We start from the raw sequence: 21,211 nt of genomic DNA, 5'->3' as shown, positions 1-21,211 counted from the left end.
ACAACGGGATACACAAATAACCAAAAAAAAAAAAGAAAAAAAGAAAAGATGGATAAATGAACCAAACTACTAAAAACAGGTAAGGCCATTCAAGTAAATGTACATTTTTCTAACAAAGGAGTATTTTCTTTGGTTTTGTCAAATGAAAAGACGTTATTTGAAAATTTGCATTACCATCTCAAACCACCGTGTCACTAAAATCAACTTTATATCATGTAAATCTGCAGCTACATGTAAGCTACACTGTAAACTGTAAACAGTGGGTCAGTTACTTTTTTCGCGAGTTCACCGAACATGGCTTTCTTAGCCAGAAAATGTTGTTATGCCTACCCTCTAAAGCTAATATATTTTCATCTTTGATCTAGTCAAGTTAGTGTTGTCACGGTAGTGGAATTTCTAATTTCTATATAATGCTTATAAAAAATAAATTGACACAAGTCACCTAAATTTATGTAAAAAAAACCCCATAATTTGCTGAAAAGCGAATACTTTACATCCTTGTCTTTTGAACAAATGATTAACACTGACCTGAGTCACTCTGTGAGGAGCATATCTCAGTGTATCAGCTACACAATTTTCAATAGTTTTTTGCAGAGTCGTGGGGTGGATCTTGTGGCAGGCCTCTAAATATAAAGAAAGGCAAAGAGGGAAAAAACAAGAATGAGAAAATGTAGCTGAAGCAGTAATTGACAACTATATTAGTTGTAGCCTTGTAGTTTCAATATTTTAAGATCAACCCTTTTATTTCTTAATGTCCTATAGTAAGCAACCAATTTAAGCTGAAATAAAAAAAAAATCTTTACAGTTAACCACAAATAACTAACATCATATGCTCTAACTTTGTATTGTGGCACAAAGTTGCGTAAGTGCATTTATTCGGCAACCATGATCACAAATTTTTGGGATTTATCAGAAGGTTTCAAACGGCACAAGCAGCTTGTGAAGAAACACAGATTGGCTGTATGACATATTCATTTAAGCAGGTTATCTCAATGGAGATCACTACTCCTGTATAAGTTTGCCAGTGTTTTATGATTGCCAGTGTTTTATGATAATCAGTGCTTCTTCCACAGTGTAGAGAGAATGTGCACATGGTTGCCAGATTGCAAAGATAAAGTAAAACAGAGCAAAAAATGAATAATTGGGTGGATTTAAAGTGTTCACATCTAGTAACCGCAAGAATAAATGCTTGTGGAGGTCTCCTTTTATCTTTTTTTGGCAATAATGTAATGTTGTATTTTTTTAAACTACATTTTAGTCTTGTCTTTTTTTTTGTCAATGATGTTGTGCATGTGGATGTAGTCAGTTTTGTTTAATGACATTGATGTCGTCTCGTCATCATTAACAACAAAAAGGTCGTCACCAAACATTTTTCATTTTCGTTTTAGTTAACAAAATTCAAACTAATAGGAATGGCGAGACACACAAACACACTAACCCCTCTCCAATTACATAGTAGGATTGAGAGTAAAAAGGTCTTGGGTCACAAAATAACTTAAAAATTAAAAACAACTTACGGATTATGATGGGATATATAGACAGGTCCTGAAAATTTCTTTTCCCCTTTCGACCCTTCAAACTGTAATTGGCCCAAAGGGCATTTGTTCCAATTTTTCTCATGATTCTTCGTACAGAGTCACCAGGAGATTTACCTCCCAGCAGCGACAGATAATCAACCTGTAAAGAGAATCAATGCAGAAAAATAGTTATCTGATAGGACAAGGCAAGTATGTCCTAGTGATTTCCTTTCTTCTCAGTGTTCCTTTCATTAGGTTTGACTCTTCAAGTAATACATTTGTCAAATGCATTTGTAGTTTATTCAAACACCTTATCCAAACAAATACAATGAGTTTGATAACTCCTCTGATCATGACTGAGTGTCCGCGCGCGCGCGCACACACACACACACACACACACACACACACACACACACACACACACACACACACACACACACACACACACACACACACACACACACACACACACACACACACACACACACACACACACACACACACACACTTGTTTTTGTGGTATAGAAGGACACTGATGCCCAAACAAGTTTGGTGGTGGTATATGGGGACACCCCTTTCCCAATGCCCTACAGTGATGATACAAATATCAAAAATGTTGTTTTAATCTGCAGATCACAAATCTGACTTCAAATGTTCTATACACACAACAGAACAGAAAATATGACCATATGATATTTTGGTGGTATACAAGGACATTCCCGCCCATCCTAAAATGTTCCCGCCTATGACAAAATTGTGATTTTTGGGGCCCGACCTGATTATGAGGACACTCTTTTTACAATACACTAAATATGTCATTTCAGTGGATTACAGGGACCAATGTGTTTTACTGGTACATGACCACACACACACACAAACCTGACAACACAGTGTATTACCAAGACTAAGGTGATTTAAGAGGACTGGATCTTAAACACAATACACAACTGCACTATCCAACATTACAGGGACCGGTGTGATTAATGGTACATGAACACACACAACACACAAACCTGACAACACGGTGTATTACCAAGACTAAGGTGATTAAAGAGTACAGGATCTTACACAAATACACAATACACAAAATAACTTAACAACATTACAGGGACCAAAGTGTTTAAAAAGTACTTTAATTACAACTTAACAATGAGTTTTCCCAGATTGGAATCATTCAAAACGTTTCCAAAAAACAGACAAAACTGCCCGTTTTGAAACAGGAACATTTTAACAATGTTATTAAACAGGCATTGTAATGTATAAGCTTAACTTACTGAACATGCAATGGATGCTATCACATGATAAACTTTTATGAGGGACTCTAACCAAAAGAAATAACAATTCTGTCAGCATTTCCTCACCCTCATGTTGTTTCAAACATGTATGACTTTCTATCTTCAGTGGAACACAAAAGGAGATGTTTAGCAGAATGTTAGGGCCAACCTCAGCTTCAGCGGGAATAGAGTTACAGTACACTCGTGTCTATCTCTATTCGCTCAGAAGGTGTTAATACAGTACACTCGTGTCTATCTCTATTCGCTCAGAAGGTGTTAATACAGTACACTCGTGTCTATCTCTATTCGCTCAGAAGGTGTTAATACAGTACACTCGTGTCTATCTCTATTCGCTCAGAAGGTGTTTATACAGTACACTCGTGTCTATCTCTATTCGCTCAGGTGTTGATACAGTACACTCGTGTCTATCTCTATTCGCTCAGAAGGTGTTTATACAGTACACTCGTGTCTATCTCTATTCGCTCAGGTGTTGATACAGTACACTCGTGTCTATCTCTATTCGCTCAGAAGGTGTTAATACAGTACACTCGTGTCTATCTCTATTCGCTCAGGTGTTAATACAGTACACTCGTGTCTATCTCTATTCGCTCAGAAGGTGTTGATACAGTACACTCGTGTCTATCTCTATTCGCTCAGAAGGTGTTGATACAGTACACTCGTGTCTATCTCTATTCGCTCAGAAGGTGTTAATACAGTACACTCGTGTCTATCTCTATTCGCTCAGAAGGTGTTTATACAGTACACTCGTGTCTATCTCTATTCGCTCAGAAGGTGTTTATACAGTACACTCGTGTCTATCTCTATTCGCTCAGAAGGTGTTAATACAGTACACTCGTGTCTATCTCTATTCGCTCAGAAGGTGTTAATACAGTACACTCGTGTCTATCTCTATTCGCTCAGAAGGTGTTTATACAGTACACTCGTGTCTATCTCTATTCGCTCAGGTGTTGATACAGTACACTCGTGTCTATCTCTATTCGCTCAGAAGGTGTTTATACAGTACACTCGTGTCTATCTCTATTCGCTCAGGTGTTGATACAGTACACTCGTGTCTATCTCTATTCGCTCAGAAGGTGTTAATACAGTACACTCGTGTCTATCTCTATTCGCTCAGGTGTTAATACAGTACACTCGTGTCTATCTCTATTCGCTCAGAAGGTGTTGATACAGTACACTCGTGTCTATCTCTATTCGCTCAGAAGGTGTTGATACAGTACACTCGTGTCTATCTCTATTCGCTCAGAAGGTGTTGATACAGTACACTCGTGTCTATCTCTATTCGCTCAGAAGGTGTTAATACAGTACACTCGTGTCTATCTCTATTCGCTCAGGTGTTAATACAGTACACTCGTGTCTATCTCTATTCGCTCAGGTGTTGATACAGTACACTCGTGTCTATCTCTATTCGCTCAGGTGTTAATACAGTACACTCGTGTCTATCTCTATTCGCTCAGGTGTTGATACAGTACACTCGTGTCTATCTCTATTCGCTCAGAAGGTGTTGATACAGTACACTCGTGTCTATCTCTATTCGCTCAGAAGGTGTTTATACAGTACACTCGTGTCTATCTCTATTCGCTCAGGTGTTAATACAGTACACTCGTGTCTATCTCTATTCGCTCAGGTGTTGATACAGTACACTCGTGTCTATCTCTATTCGCTCAGAAGGTGTTTATACAGTACACTCGTGTCTATCTCTATTCGCTCAGGTGTTTATACAGTACACTCGTGTCTATCTCTATTCGCTCAGGTGTTGATACAGTACACTCGTGTATATCTCTATTCGCTCAGAAGGTGTTTATACAGTACACTCGTGTCTATCTCTATTCGCTCAGAAGGTGTTAATACAGTACACTCGTGTCTATCTCTATTCGCTCAGAAGGTGTTAATACAGTACACTCGTGTCTATCTCTATTCGCTCAGAAGGTGTTGATACAGTACACTCGTGTCTATCTCTATTCGCTCAGAAGGTGTTTATACAGTACACTCGTGTCTATCTCTATTCGCTCAGGTGTTGATACAGTACACTCGTGTCTATCTCTATTCGCTCAGAAGGTGTTGATACAGTACACTCGTGTCTATCTCTATTCGCTCAGGTGTTAATACAGTACACTCGTGTCTATCTCTATTCGCTCAGGTGTTAATACAGTACACTCGTGTCTATCTCTATTCGCTCAGAAGGTGTTGATACAGTACACTCGTGTCTATCTCTATTCGCTCAGAAGGTGTTAATACAGTACACTCGTGTCTATCTCTATTCGCTCAGAAGGTGTTAATACAGTACACTCGTGTCTATCTCTATTCGCTCAGGTGTTGATACAGTACACTCGTGTATATCTCTATTCGCTCAGAAGGTGTTTATACAGTACACTCGTGTCTATCTCTATTCGCTCAGGTGTTGATACAGTACACTCGTGTCTATCTCTATTCGCTCAGGTGTTGATACAGTACACTCGTGTCTATCTCTATTCGCTCAGAAGGTGTTTATACAGTACACTCGTGTCTATCTCTATTCGCTCAGGTGTTGATACAGTACACTCGTGTCTATCTCTATTCGCTCAGAAGGTGTTAATACAGTACACTCGTGTCTATCTCTATTCGCTCAGAAGGTGTTTATACAGTACACTCGTGTCTATCTCTATTCGCTCAGGTGTTGATACAGTACACTCGTGTCTATCTCTATTCGCTCAGAAGGTGTTTACAGTACACTCGTGTCTATCTCTATTCGCTCAGGTGTTGATACAGTACACTCGTGTCTATCTCTATTCGCTCAGAAGGTGTTTATACAGTACACTCGTGTCTATCTCTATTCGCTCAGGTGTTGATACAGTACACTCGTGTCTATCTCTATTCGCTCAGAAGGTGTTTATACAGTACACTCGTGTCTATCTCTATTCGCTCAGGTGTTGATACAGTACACTCGTGTCTATCTCTATTCGCTCAGAAGGTGTTTATACAGTACACTCGTGTCTATCTCTATTCGCTCAGGTGTTAATACAGTACACTCGTGTCTATCTCTATTCGCTCAGAAGGTGTTTATACAGTACACTCGTGTCTATCTCTATTCGCTCAGAAGGTGTTTATACAGTACACTCGTGTCTATCTCTATTCGCTCAGGTGTTGATACAGTACACTCGTGTCTATCTCTATTCGCTCAGAAGGTGTTGATACAGTACACTCGTGTCTATCTCTATTCGCTCAGAAGGTGTTAATACAGTACACTCGTGTCTATCTCTATTCGCTCAGAAGGTGTTAATACAGTACACTCGTGTCTATCTCTATTCGCTCAGGTGTTGATACAGTACACTCGTGTCTATCTCTATTCGCTCAGAAGGTGTTTATACAGTACACTCGTGTCTATCTCTATTCGCTCAGGTGTTGATACAGTACACTCGTGTCTATCTCTATTCGCTCAGAAGGTGTTTATACAGTACACTCGTGTCTATCTCTATTCGCTCAGGTGTTAATACAGTACACTCGTGTCTATCTCTATTCGCTCAGGTGTTAATACAGTACACTCGTGTCTATCTCTATTCGCTCAGGTGTTGATACAGTACACTCGTGTCTATCTCTATTCGCTCAGAAGGTGTTTATACAGTACACTCGTGTCTATCTCTATTCGCTCAGGTGTTGATACAGTACACTCGTGTCTATCTCTATTCGCTCAGAAGGTGTTGATACAGTACACGCGTGTCTATCTCTATTCGCTCAGGTGTTAATACAGTACACTCGTGTCTATCTCTATTCGCTCAGGTGTTAATACAGTACACTCGTGTCTATCTCTATTCGCTCAGAAGGTGTTGATACAGTACACTCGTGTCTATCTCTATTCGCTCAGAAGGTGTTTATACAGTACACTCGTGTCTATCTCTATTCGCTCAGGTGTTAATACAGTACACTCGTGTCTATCTCTATTCGCTCAGGTGTTAATACAGTACACTCGTGTCTATCTCTATTCGCTCAGAAGGTGTTGATACAGTACACTCGTGTCTATCTCTATTCGCTCAGAAGGTGTTTATACAGTACACTCGTGTCTATCTCTATTCGCTCAGAAGGTGTTAATACAGTACACTCGTGTCTATCTCTATTCGCTCAGAAGGTGTTAATACAGTACACTCGTGTCTATCTCTATTCGCTCAGAAGGTGTTTATACAGTACACTCGTGTCTATCTCTATTCGCTCAGGTGTTGATACAGTACACTCGTGTCTATCTCTATTCGCTCAGAAGGTGTTGATACAGTACACTCGTGTCTATCTCTATTCGCTCAGGTGTTAATACAGTACACTCGTGTCTATCTCTATTCGCTCAGGTGTTTATACAGTACACTCGTGTCTATCTCTATTCGCTCAGAAGGTGTTGATACAGTACACTCGTGTCTATCTCTATTCGCTCAGAAGGTGTTTATACAGTACACTCGTGTCTATCTCTATTCGCTCAGGTGTTAATACAGTACACTCGTGTCTATCTCTATTCGCTCAGGTGTTAATACAGTACACTCGTGTCTATCTCTATTCGCTCAGAAGGTGTTGATACAGTACACTCGTGTCTATCTCTATTCGCTCAGAAGGTGTTGATACAGTACACTCGTGTCTATCTCTATTCGCTCAGGTGTTGATACAGTACACTCGTGTCTATCTCTATTCGCTCAGGTGTTGATACAGTACACTCGTGTCTATCTCTATTCGCTCAGGTGTTGATACAGTACACTCGTGTCTATCTCTATTCGCTCAGGTGTTGATACAGTACACTCGTGTCTATCTCTATTCGCTCAGGTGTTGATACAGTACACTCGTGTCTAACTATTCCCGCTGAAGCTGAGGTTGGCCCTAACATTCTGCTAAACATCTCCTTTTGTGTTCCACTGAAGATAGAAAGTCATACATGTTTGAAACAACATGAGGGTGAGGAAATGCTGACAGAATTGCCTCTTTTTGACAAACTACTGCTGCCATAAGTTTCTTAATGCAGAATGAAAATAACAAAAACAACAAAAGTAATAATCAAAATAGAACAACATCAAATAAGACACATGATCTAACTTTACTTGCTTTGTGCTTTCCTTTTTAAAGTAATTCCACGGTTTCTGACAAAATCTCTGATGTTCTGAGCACTGCGCCTAGCCAAAACTGGATCTTCTGCTGTCTTACACTGCTGGCATTCTGTCAGTGTGGCCAGTTTCCCTTTCATTATATGTGCCTTAAAATGTTTCATTACAGCGCTAACTTCTGCATCCGACCAGCACACTTTTTGTCCTCTCCGTGGGTTTTCAATTTCTGCCTCACTCTCATTTTCTGTACAGAATAATTAATACGTTAGTAAGCTCTAACTATAAGAGAGCTCATGTACTTACAATGATGGTCGCGTTCTAATTTAAACTTCAGGTACCTTGCAAAACTTCAGTGGTCTCCTCAATGGTCATCTTATGAACATCTGCAAGAAATTAGTAATATACTGATCAGGAAACTCAGATGTAACTTAAACTTACAGAACTCAATGTTAACTGGTTATAAACCTGATACCTTAATGACATTTCAAACAACATAATCAAAATAATACTTCAGAGATTAAATATTTTCAGCCTGTTAAACAGCTGCTTTTTAAAACTTGTGTTCATCTGTTATTTATCAGTTTTTGGCGAACATGAAAATGATCAACTTATTGGCTGATCCCTAATTTCAATAATATTCTGTTAGAAAAGTTGCACTATATGCACAGTATACAGTATAATTGTATCTATGCATTTTATTTATGCCAATAATCTAATGAAAATTATGGGTTAAAATAATAATAAACAAACATGTTCATAAACTTGACACATACCAACATCACTGGAGACACCTGCAGCTCCAGCAGGAGCATCATCCTCAGACTCGCTCTCATTAAGATCACTGGCATCAGAATCCGTCATACTGATCTCATCTTGAAGTGAAATTTAGAACATGAGAAACATCTACACGTTTAACCTGTACTCAAAAGTAATTTGTGAAAAATGACAATTAGACTACACCCTACAGTGTACTCAATGGATGCATGGTACATCACATAACTCAGAGTTTCCTTAAATCTCCCTGAGTGTAAAAGATCCACTGTACTGCCTACACTAGGATGGACATACCTTCAATCTCAATGTCATCAAGCGATTTGCCTTGAATATTAGGAAGACAGCCCTTTTCCATGGCTAGAAGTAACTTGGATATTTTAGCCAGCTGAGTAGTGGCTTCAGGCAGCCTGTAATAGTCGCGATGGACGCGGATATCATGTCCTAAGAAATCTGCGACCTGATCCAATTCGTTGTTTTTCAGGTTTAGGATTTGGGAGAGAGTAGTAACATGTTTGCGCAGATGAGTTGATCTTAGAAACTCTGGATTTTGAGCTCCACATTCACTTGCATATACCCTAAGAGAGTCTGGGCCTCTGTAGTGACTCTGGCAGTTGGGTCTGGCAAACAAGAACTCATTAGTGTCCAGCACTCCACATTCACTTCTCTTGCTGACCAGCAGTGTCAGGGCATCAACCATATCAGGTGAGAGAAGAACCGCAACCTTTCTTCCCCTTTTCCCCCTGATCTCAACTCTACTAAAATGGCTGCAGAGTTTCTGTTCAAACTTACTCAGGCCCATGGCAACATCATCATGGAGAGAAGTGCTGTCCCTTTCTTTGAAGCCTTTGAGTGGCATTTTAGAGACCTCTCCTGCACGTCTACGATTGAAAACTATTATTTTGGTGAGCGTTGCTTTGGCTAGTTCTGCGTAGCTTTGAGGTGACCCAGTCTCTTTTAGTTTCAGAAATGCCGTATGCGCAGTCTTTTCCAGGAACTGATGAAGGCACTGTACGTCCTGAGTGAAGGGCAGTGTTGATGGCTTGTTAAATTTTGCCTCATTCAATGTGACTAAAGCACTGTGCGAGATCATCTCGGACCACTTTGAGGAGTAGAGCTTTTTAAAGGTCTCTGTCGACGCGATCAGTTCCTTGTCCTCGGACATCAGTGCTCTGCAGTGAATGATTTCACAAATCTTATTCAAAGAATGCCCCAATTTCAGTGCAAGGCTTGGACATTGGTAGGAGTGACTCTCGTCGTCATAACCAGACACCCTCTGGACCGCTCCAATGAGTCTGTGAAAATTGGCAGGTTTCACAGCTTCTTCAAGACTGTATTTGGAAAACTCTCTACGCAAAGTCAACAACAATCTTCCAATTTCTCTGAGTTTTTGACGAATGTACTCAAATTTGGTGGGGTCATGTCCATGTTTGTTAAAGAAAGACTGTGCAAGCTGAAGAATACTCAGGTCATTTTTGACGACAGCAGAAATGTCATCCTGCTTCATGACACTTAAAAGTTTCCAAACTCCTTGAGATATCTGCTGACTGATTGAAGACTCTGCCATAGTTGCCAGACCCAAAACCCTGGTTCTCCCTTGGTTTTCACTGTCAGACGCTGGTTTTGAGGAACATCTTTTCAAATGACGCCATAGATCTCTCCGTACAAACATCCCTTTGCAGTACATGCAATGCACAAAATGCTTTGAATCACATTCTTTTTTTGGTGCCCGTTTTATTTTAAGGGCCCCCTCTCCACACTGTAAAACGTCTGTGTTATGCTGATAGTTGCCCTTATTCCTGAGTTTTTGCAGCATTGCTTTACGTTCTTTCGAGTGCACAGGGAGTGACAAAGCCCCCCCAACTTCAACATCAGACATATGAGTTTTCAAATGGCGCGCTAACTTGGACTGAGGTTTCCCGCAGATGTAACAATAGTTCTTACTATTTGCTGAACAGGAAATATTTGCTGATTGCTCACACTGATCTGCTTCAGCCATACTGCTTTCTCTCCCTTCCTCTCTCAATGTTGCTGCCCTTTTTGCATTCAAAAGCTTCTCAGTACTGTCCTCTCTGTTGTGTGATCGGGGTGATAACATAACATCGGTTGACCTGCGTACCTCTGAATCTTGCTTTCTGGGAAGGTGGCATTCACCAGACCTGTCCGATTCACTGTCTATCTCAACATCAGTCAACTGCTCCTCATGACAAAACAAGCCAGACTCTTCAAACACACATGCTGCTCCCCTGGCCTTTAAGATTGGTTTCTCTTTGTCCTCAGATAAATTAAGAGAGGTTTCATCAGATCTCCGAGGTTCACTAAACTTAGAGGATGCAGCTCCCTGTATATCTGAGAGGAGTTCAGCTTGATCACATCTTGCTGGTCTTGTTGTCAGTTCAACTGAACTGTCTGACTCAGACTCTGGTATGTATTCTTCATCTGACTGCTCGTCTTCCTCTGAACTTACGTCCTATTGTCAATATATTTATGATTAATTTACAGCAATAATAGAAAGTTTAATTCATAAAACTGAGGAGCAAACAAATAGAATCAAACATTCTCTTACCAGTGATGACTGTTTTCTAGTCCATTCATGAAACTTTGAATAACAGGACTTGTGCCAAAAACTGGAGCACACTATGAGAGAAATCATGTATCAGGACATGTTCAGCTGTTTACATTTGTATTGCTTTTAGGTATAGAATCTCATGTTAAATTGCTATTACCGCCTTATTCTTATTAATGGTTTTTAGTGGTGTAATAGATCACAAAACTCAAGGTTTGGATCATATATACGGTTTTAGGTAATGGATAGGATAATTTTTCAGATCAGCAAAAATAAAATAAAAAATAAAATGAGTAGTGTGTGCAAATGTAACTTTGCTTTCCATGCATTACTTGAAGCATATTTTTTTTAAGTACTTCTATACCACAACAAAAACTACTAGCCTAACCAATAATCTGATAATCACCTGCAACAGTTATTCAATTTTGATCTTAAATCTTAAATGAATGATACTAAAATGAATTAAGATATGTCATGCTGCAAAATAGACATACTAACATTTACATCTCAGGCCAATCCACTTTAGTGCCGCAACAGGTCCCACACATTCAGCACATCTGTCCATGCTTGATATTGCTGAAGTGACCACGTCATGCTTACAGACCTGTGAAGAAAAAATGTGAATGTGAAATCATAAAAGAAAAGGAATATTCTAAAACATACATGTAAAACTACATTATGAGCTACATTATTGCAATCATTAAAGAACATTTACATCACAGAGCTTAATAAATGGTATTGGTTGATATGCTGTAACACAAATCCTTATTTAGACATTGTCTAATATTACTGAAAAGAGTTTATAAAAAAAGCAGTTTTTTTACAAATAAATACTAAAGTATTTATTTAAAGTATACAGATGTACACTGAGGTGAAAGTACTAAGTATACAGTACTTTCTACACAGATGTACTAAGGGCTTACTGTACTATACCTGTATTTTAGTAATGCTTTCAGGTATTATACAGTAGGGCTGATTTGAGGGAAGCATATTTAATATTTTTATTAACAGTAAATGTGCTGTAGGTTGTAAGTTCTCAAATAGTTGTCTTTTCAGACAACATAACCTCAAGCTGCACAGCATTGTTTTGCTCATCGTTTTAGAGCTCATCGTTTTAGAGCATCTTAATATCCCATAATACTGTGCAAACACATCTTTAATCATGCACCCTGGAAGAAGTTTTGTACATTTTAAAGTTAAATTTATCAATCTGGTCCATCTCCTCCGGTCCACAAGAATGTAGGATATAATGCAAATGTGAAAATAGAGTGTAACTGGTGCCCGTTTCATTCCCTAATGCAGATTAAACTTAAGGCACGTGCACAAATCGAGTTCACTTCCATGTCTCAGTTCACAGGGAATGAATGCAAACACCGGAACTCAAGCTGATCACGCAAGCAAAGTGTGCTCTTCACTTTGAAACAGGGAGTGCAATAGACTATTTACTTAATTAAATTTCAGTCTTTCACGATTTGATATGGGCACTAAGCCATATGGTGCTTTCGACTTTAGTTCATTTGACAGATTCTTTGCCCAAGCAATGGCACAGAACACAATGTCAAATGCATTTTGGTTCTTTCGGTTCAAACTGAGGCAGGACAGATTAGACTGTGGAGGGCCAGCAGAGTAAAGGCAATTAATGGGAAACACTGTGTAAATAATTTAACTAAAACAAGTTAATACCTCCTTGACTCCTTCAGTAGGTCCACAAAAGCTCTGCTCCTCATTTAACTCTTTGACAGGTGGCATCTGAAAACATAATGAAAAAAAGAAGGCTAATGTGGAGAAGATGCACTACAACAAACTATTATTTTCTAAAATGATGCAATGCTCTTTTTATTACCATCTCAACATCCTTCTCAACACAGTCTTGACCTTCCAATGATATTCTGTCCTTCTCAGGAGTCACCTGGAAGTAAAGAAAAGGAAAAAAAGATACTAATCACTCTACTACAGACGTGATTCAGAGATTATCCAAGTAAAGCAGCATCACAGACATACCTGTTCCAGTCCTTCAGTGGATGCACAGACCCTTGATTCCATTAACCCTGATTGATCACTGACAACTGTCAACTGAAAACATGAAATAAAAACAAGCTCACATTATGAATGAGGTACTCAAGCAAAATATGGCTAATGATGCCAGAACAAATTCAGATATGATGGCACATTTTCAACCACTCTGTAATAATTATAGTGGGCAAAGTAATTCATATGTTACAGCAGTGACTTGCACATTTAAAAGAGGGTGAAATATTAATGTGGAAATCATGCATTTAGTTCAAACTGAATATATGGCCATAACCATTTGATTTACAGAAAGAAAAAAACAATACCTTCTGTACGTCTATGGCTTCTGACTGGAAATGAGTGTTCACTTTAAGAGGGTGGGGTTCAACCTCACTGAGAGTCTACAAAACATCAAATTAGACATTTGAAACACTGGTCTAAATACGTTAACAGCCTACGTCTCAAAAACATCTTTGCTACATTTGCTCATTCTTAGAGTTGGGAATAAAAAAAAAACACAATTCCAATTCTAAAATGGGATACTTGAGGTCAGGAATTGAATACTAGTTATAAAATTGAAAATACATTTCCAATGTTCATGGCTTTTTATATGCATAATATTATGTGTGTGTGTGTTCATTATAGTAGGTCAGGTTGTGTGTAGCTTTACACCTGTTTTATGAGGACACCGTTTTATGAGGTCATCATACGAACATGTGACTGAGTGTGTTGTGTAAGTTTGACAGAACCCTGGTCTATGAGGACACCGTTTTATGAGGTCATCATACGAACATGTTCTTGATGTTTGACTTTGACTGAGTGTGTTGTGTAAGTTTGACAGAACCCTGGTCTACGAGGACACCGTTTTATGAGGTCATCATACGAACATGTTCTTGATGTTTGACTTTGACTGAGTGTGTTGTGTAAGTTTGACAGAACCCTGGTCTATGAGGACACCGTTTTATGAGGTCATCATACGAACATGTTCTTGATGTTTGACTTTGACTGAGTGTGTTGTGTAAGTTTGACAGAACCCTGGTCTATGAGGACACTAGTTTTACTGGGACACTGGTAACTAGATACATTTTGACGGCACCCTGAGTTAAAGTGTGTGTGTGTAGAGAGTGATACGAGACACCGCGCCTGTGCTAGATGTACAGTGAGTGATCAGGACTCACTTTTTGCACACAATCATAATTCAGTGACTGATAACAGTGGCAAACAATGTTTCTGAGAAACACTGAAATCTGTTCTTTTCTTCAAGGAATAACTAAATTATTAAATGAACCTCTTGGATACTGTATCTTGTTTGGGTCTCAACTGAGTTGCTTTATCTTGTTTGGGTCTCAACTGATTCTTTTCAGCTGTTATCTGAAATAAGTTTTAAAAAACACATAAGAAACAAAATATTTGACAAATAATTACCATTGCAGAATTACTTATTGAAAGTCTATTTTAACTGAGGAGGCTACTTTTTTACCTACTTCTATTATGATTAACTCTAATCTAATCTAAACAGGTCAGGTGTAAAGCTACACACAAACTGACATACTGTAATATAAAAATCCATTACATTTGACTTAATATTTTGAACCTTTGAAATAATCCAATAAATAAAAGTTCTTGTTGTAAAGGTTTACATACCGTGCATCGCCATGGCCACTCAGAATCACCGTAATTATATGTGATCTCTTCACCAGCACATATGCTTCTTATAGCAAATAAGCATAGGTGAGGTTTTCCATCCACACGGATCGTCTTCATCTTGCTGTTTGGGTTAATATGGTCATCATTGACAAGTCTACCAAGAGAAGCGTCATCTCGGGCAGCATCAACACTAAACAAATGAGAGTTCAACTATCAATAATGGAGTTTTATTCCTGTTAAAATGTTTTTGACATTAAAAACAGATTATCAGTACTGAAAGCCTAGGAACATCAAATATTATATTATTTGTTCAATCATTTAATGCTCATTACTGAGCTTTGATAATGCATAACTGATATTTTAAAAAAAATATACCAAAATGTGCACTAAATTAGGGCTGCACAATTAATCGAATTTCTAATCGTGATTACGATTACGGATGCCACTGTATATATCGCTTCACTAAATAAAGTGCAAAATAAACAAGCATGCAACGTCGTTACGTTTTAAATTAGAAAAAAAACGATTCAGTCTTGTCCAGATTCAGTATCTGCTGTCAGATGAGATGTTTTCAGGCTATATGTCAGTGTCATTATTCTCGTTATTTTCATAACTTGTTACGAAAAAAAAAAATCTCTTACCTCAGAAAAACTACATTTCATGTCCTGTCATCATTATACTGTGGTCGTAGCGTGCACTCTTTAATTGCACGCGCAAATGCGCCGGTGTGCGCTGTATCACTTCACTAAAGCGCAAAAGAAATACGACCATGCAACGTCGTAAATTATGAAGTAACTTAAAGTAAAATACCAATAAATCACGTTATTGGTACGTCATGTGTTTTGCATGCAGGTATGATTAATTCTATTTATCAGGAGCAGCTTCCATGTTTCTTTAACAGTTCTTGTTAAGTATTGTGTATCAGCATGGTAGCCTGTTGTTTCCATAACCCCAAAATGCCACTTACTGGTTATTTTGTATATTATATGACTGTGGTGGCTCACACCAAGATTGTATTAACAAAAAAATAGTTTGGGACTGCTATTTAATAGCTTAACCTCGTAGGCCTACTGTTTATTTATCAGTATTAGTCATATTCTTACAATTTATTTGTATGTTAAGTAAAGGGGGACAGTACTTGTGTGTGTCAATCATTTTTGTTTAAACAAATGTATTATAATAGGCCTATATAATTCCTAAAAAGGTGGGTCGCAGCTTGATGACAATGGGAAAATGTGGGTCCCATGGCCAAACTACTCAAAACATCATTCAATGTAAATTGTGATAATCGTAATTAATAAATCGCAATTACAATTTCAAGGGAATAATCAACAATTATGATTGATTACACTACACTAAATTATGCATTAATTAATCATTGACATGTTCACTTGCACATTTTGAATATAATTATAAATATACACTACTGCGCAAAAGTCTTAGGCATGTTATTATTACCCAAAACAAAAAATTGTTCGGTAACACTTTACTTGAAGGGGTGTGCATAAGACTGACATGACACCGTCATAATCATGACATGACACATGTCATGAATATGAAGGAGGTTTTGTGCATGTTTGACAAATGTCATTAAGTGTCATTCACTCAGTTATGACATTTTTAATGCAAATATGACATTGTGTGAGATGTCTTTGTTATGGCAACTTGACATTACTAAAACAACACAACCTGTCATAAATATGTCATAAACATGACATAGCAGATTAATTATCAAACTTAAGAAACCACTTAGCTTTATGGGTTAACATTTCATTAAACTGTCATGTGGTTGGTTTTGACATTGGCTGTCATGAATCACCTGACAGTTTAATGTAATGTTAACCCATAAAGCTAAGTGGTTTCTTAAGTTTGATAGTTAATCTGCTGTGTCATGGTTATGACATATTTATGACAATTTATGTTGTCTTGGTAATGTCAAGTTGTCATGACAAAGACACTGACAGGTTATGATGTATTGGTTTATGTCAAGTTGTCATAACAAAGACATCTCAAACATATTTGCATTAAAAATGTCATAATTCAGCGAATGACACTTGTCATAAACATGCATAAAATCTCCTTCATATTTAGGACATCTGCCATGTCATGATTATGAAGGTGTCATGTCAGTCTTATGCACACCCCTTCAAGTAAAGTGTTACCAATTGTTCCAAGCCAATTATTTAAATAAATTTTGCTGTAGTGTGTCAGTAGGAAATATCAGTTTACATTTACACAGATTTATTTTGCCATTAACTGTAATAATCCAGTGAGATTTCTGTATCACAACAAGTCTGACAACAGCCGGTCTGATCTGATCTCACCATCATTGAGTCTGTCTGTGATTACATGAAGAAACAGAAAAAACTGAGACAAACTAAATCCAGAAGAACCGCAGCAATGTCTCCAAGATGCTTGAAGAAACCTTCCTGCAAAGCTACCGTATTATGAAAAGTTTTAGGCACATGTGCAAAAGGGCTGTAAAGTCAGGATGCTTTCAAAAATAATGTCAAGAATATATTTTATTTATCAAAACTAAATCAAATCAATATTTGGTGTGATCACACTGTGTGTTTAAAACGGCTTTTGTCTAGGTACATTTGCAAAGTTTTTCAGTTAAATTTACAGGAAGGTTTCTTAAAGCATCTTAGAGATGTTGCCGCAGTTTCTTCATGTAGCCTAACCCCAGACAGACTCGATGATGGTGAGATCAGATCTCCGTGTGGAGCACCGGCTGTTGTCAGACTCCATGTGCATATACAAATCTCACTGGATTATAACAATTAATGGCACAATTAATGTGTGGAAATGTACAATTATATTTCCTAATGACACATTGCAGCAAAATATAAAAGTAACTGGCTTAAAACCTTTTTACAGGGTGAAAATAAAGTGTCCAACACTTCTGCACAGTACTGTACATTCAATACAATATAATTCAATACAATACAATCAATGTACATACCAGAGGAGTTTTCCATCGTAACGAAATTCAAACAAGAATACTTTGAGGGCGTCATGATATACTCTTTGCCTCCGCTCACATTCTTCTTTGCTTATGAGGTCTCCTCTGTATTCCAGCAGGAAATCTCCCTTATCAAACTCAGTGCAACTGAACACACCTCTCCCTACACAACAACAGAGAAAAAGTCAAATCCTCACTGTAAATGGCATATAATGTATCTGACACAGCTTTATGAAACAAACTCACTTATTTAACTCACCTTTAGAATCATTGATAAATCTGCCATCAAGCCCTTCTTTGTCTTTTTTAAGAAGGGAAAACTGTATGGCCTCCTCCAGAGGCTTGGGCTTTCTCCTTCGCCGTTTCACTTCAGCCATTATCTGAAGTGTCGGCTGTCACAGAAAAAGACACTCAATAATTCTAAATATTGCATTTCATTTGACAAATTATTAAGCAAGTTTGTTTTCTGTAAACATTAAGACTGACAGTTCTATTGGTACAGAGTATATGTTATTACATTCAAGAGTAATAAGAGGGCATCTTGAACAATATATTTAATACCCAGCAGAACTGCAGTTATATTTAACAGCAAAATGTCAGGATACTGTACTGGGTGGTATTAATATAATAGAATATATATCCATTCCCCTCCCCTTCAACAGACGTCATGACAATGCATTATTAGGATGGATAGACTATTTTATGTGTTCAAAAAGTTGCAGTTACAATTCTATTTAAATCGAAAACAAGTTCAAACTGACAACATCGCTGATTCTCTGCTGACAATCACTATGCTAGCGCCGTTAGCATGCTAGCGCCGTTCCATCAGCTGCTTTCTGACTGTAAAATGAGCAGCGAAGATCTTGCAAGACATGCACAAACAAGCCAGACTGACCCACAAGCGATTAAACAGCAATATAACTTACCTTTCCAGTAACAGTTGCTTCAAACAGGTGCAATGGTTCAAAGGTCTTCACACGTGGTGTTTCTATCCGATCCAAACTGGAAATTAAAGTGACGCATCACTAACGTTACACCTCTGATTAACACGTTGATTATAATATAAACTTAAAAAAAATCTAAATACGTATTTAAATTAGCATCTATGATGTACGCCTATGAGTAAACTGTGTGTTTATACTTATAATTATAAGCTAATGAGATAATAGTCTGTACTTGTTAAATGCTTTCAAGATATTTTGATACTTTATTATATTATATTTAAGGAATGCGTTTCATTGCATGATCACTATGCATCACATATTTAATTCACAACCGATAAATTATTGAGAATTATAATAATTACTTGGTATTTTGTATTAACTCACGTGTATGCAGTATGGTATGCAGTCAAGCAGCGTTGATTGAAGCTCCGCCCACTGGCGCCATCTTGTCTTCACGATTTCCCGCCTACCGGTACATATCTGACCAATCACTAAAGCCAATTGAAGCTCCGCCCACTGGCGCCATTTTGTTTTCGTGATTTCCCGCCTACCGGTACCGATCTGTCCAATCACAGGCCCCAAAGCATACACTTGTGTAAAAAATGCAAATTTTTGATGACGCGGGTGCAATACCAAGACCTGGCTCCGCGAGCGCACTCTCGAAATCAGGGATACACTGTGTATGGTAAAATTTCAGGGTTTTGTGGTATGTAAGGACATGGCGCCAAACTTTGAGAGGGAGCTTCTGGAACGTAGTAAATGACATCTACGCTGTCGGATTTATGAGGACATGGCCTCTGTCCTCATAAACCCAAATGTCCCCATAGTGCTGGTGCGTATTCAGGTCAAAAGTCCTCGTAAACCACAAAAACAAACACACACACACACACACACACACACACACACACACACACACACACACACACACACACACACCCTATTTTCACATACCACTTTCTTTCTGTGAGCTGTGTCCTTTAGCTTGTCAGAAGCTTCTTCAAGTTGTGCTGGAGTCTGTAGTGACCTGGTCAGCTCTTCAATTTCAGGGTCATCACAACTCATGTTTTTAGTTAAAATGGACTTAATGGTCTCTAGAGAGAGTTCGATCTTGTCCAGTCTCATAAAGATGGCCCTCACATATGCTAGTGTGCAAGAATCATCTGAAATATAAAAATACATCTGAGCAATTGTCCTATGGTCCTTTTTGATCACAAGAACTTACACATAGGCTCAGGTATGAGTGTGTGCCAGGCAGGGTCTTAGGGGGCCCCTGGGCTTGAGTTTATGTTTGGGCCCTACCTACTCTACAAATGATCTCCGCTATAACATCATTATGGAGTACAAAATACATAAACATTTCAATATAATAAATATGCTGAGCCAGAAATAACACTGAGCTGTAAAGCCAGAGCATTTTAAAATGTATTGTCATATACGTGTCCTCTTTAGGGTTGGGACTATAGACCATGCTATCGTCCATCGCCGATGGCTGACAGACTTAGGACCCGATCACACTAGTGTTGCACGGTGTACCGATACTTCAAAAGAATTGCGATACTCGGAAATTAAAAACGTCACGATACCTAAATTTATCAGTATCGATACTAAAAAAATTTAAATAAAACCCTCCCTATGGACGTCTGTGTTTTTTTCCTGACGCACGCAGCAAAGAACCTGCCGCTGTCAGTGTCATGTGACAAAACACTACAGCGAGATGGCTGCATGTGCGAGCACAAGTGGTCCACGACTCCTAGAAAAAGATGACGTGAGGAGTGACATATGGAAGTACGTTGCCTACCTTGCTCTGTTGCACGGTGCACCGATACTTCAAAAGTAAATCGGAAATTAAAAACGTCACGATTCCTTAATTTATTAGTATCGATACTTCTAAGAATGACCACGTTCCAGATTTGTAAGGCCGGCGACACACTGGCTGCGTGTCGTGTCCGTTTTTATTTCGGCTCCCATGTTAACTGCCTGCGTGACACACGCGTCTGGGCTCAGCTCGAGACGCGCGGAAAACGCGTGCATGGTAGAAATAGAACCGACGCCTATTTTTCACGCGACACGCAAGCGTGTTGGAAGCGTGTCCAGGCAAAATAGAATAGGAAAAGATGTTTCTATGTCATTTTGACACGAATACATATTAATAAATGACATTTTGATGTTTGAAAGTTTTGACATAAATATAATATAAATGTAATTTAAAAAAATATTATCGATTTTCAAATATTGCACCTCTCAATACAGAACGAATTATTCTGTAGCCTATTTTGCCGTCAACACTGCCGACGTTGTCTTTGCTGCTATATATTTATGTTTAACATGAAGTATAGGCCTTCCACAACTCTCTCCCCACATGTCAAATATATCACCAATGAGGCTTATCATATGTTACCAATATAATTTTTTTTTTTATATAATCGCTGTTCATATTTTTATTCAAAG

At 38.3% G+C, this 21,211-nt stretch overlaps 1 protein-coding gene and 1 long non-coding RNA gene across 4 annotated transcripts; both read right to left on the bottom strand.

The window, feature by feature from the left end:
* Positions 1-327: 327 nt before the first annotated feature.
* LOC309497474 lies at positions 328-19,987 on the bottom strand. Its single transcript, XR_014205545.1, has 3 exons — positions 19,715-19,987; positions 1,518-1,677; positions 328-623 (listed from the first exon to the last, which is right to left on the bottom strand). It is a non-coding gene; the product is annotated as an uncharacterized lncRNA (long non-coding RNA).
* LOC309497414 (uncharacterized protein) lies at positions 5,684-19,707 on the bottom strand. 3 transcript variants are annotated; one of them, XM_082167691.1, is made up of 14 exons: positions 19,148-19,707; positions 18,746-18,821; positions 18,079-18,211; positions 17,820-17,982; positions 14,852-15,044; positions 13,534-13,608; positions 13,199-13,270; positions 13,041-13,106; positions 12,881-12,946; positions 11,702-11,801; positions 11,198-11,268; positions 8,634-8,732; positions 8,199-8,243; positions 5,684-8,104 (listed from the first exon to the last, which is right to left on the bottom strand). In XM_082167691.1, exons 3-12 carry the CDS (start codon positions 18,194-18,196, stop codon positions 8,718-8,720), a joined length of 939 nt encoding a protein of 312 aa, XP_082023817.1. In that variant the 5' UTR covers positions 18,197-18,211; positions 18,746-18,821; positions 19,148-19,707; the 3' UTR covers positions 5,684-8,104; positions 8,199-8,243; positions 8,634-8,717. The 3 variants fall into 3 exon arrangements, with proteins under 3 accessions (XP_082023817.1, XP_082023816.1, XP_082023815.1); XM_082167690.1 differs by lacking the exons at positions 5,684-8,104; positions 8,199-8,243 and having other exon boundaries at positions 8,393-8,732; positions 11,696-11,801; XM_082167689.1 differs by lacking the exons at positions 5,684-8,104; positions 8,199-8,243; positions 8,634-8,732 and having other exon boundaries at positions 11,023-11,268; positions 11,696-11,801.
* Positions 19,988-21,211: the final 1,224 nt, after the last annotated feature.

The sequence above is a fragment of the Leuciscus leuciscus genome (genome assembly GCF_965113295.1).
Source record: "Leuciscus leuciscus genome assembly, chromosome: 4".
Taxonomy (NCBI): Eukaryota; Metazoa; Chordata; class Actinopteri; order Cypriniformes; family Leuciscidae; genus Leuciscus; species Leuciscus leuciscus.
This window is presented reverse-complemented; position numbering and strand designations above follow the sequence as displayed.

What these genes read in the sequence shown, in the direction of transcription:
- LOC309497414 (XM_082167689.1), bottom strand. Translation starts at nt 18,196, where the DNA reads ATGGCTGAAGTGAAACGGCGAAGGAGAAAGCCCAAGCCTCTGGAGGAG. An exon ending in CTACTGAAGGAGTCAAGGAG is followed by an intron (nt 11,802 to 12,880) that starts GTATTAACTTGT and finishes TTTTCTTCACAG; the next exon opens with GTCTGTAAGCATGACGTGGT. An exon ending in GATTGGCCTGAGATGTAAAT is followed by an intron (nt 11,269 to 11,695) that starts GTTAGTATGTCT and finishes TTTCTCTCATAG; the next exon opens with TGTGCTCCAGTTTTTGGCAC.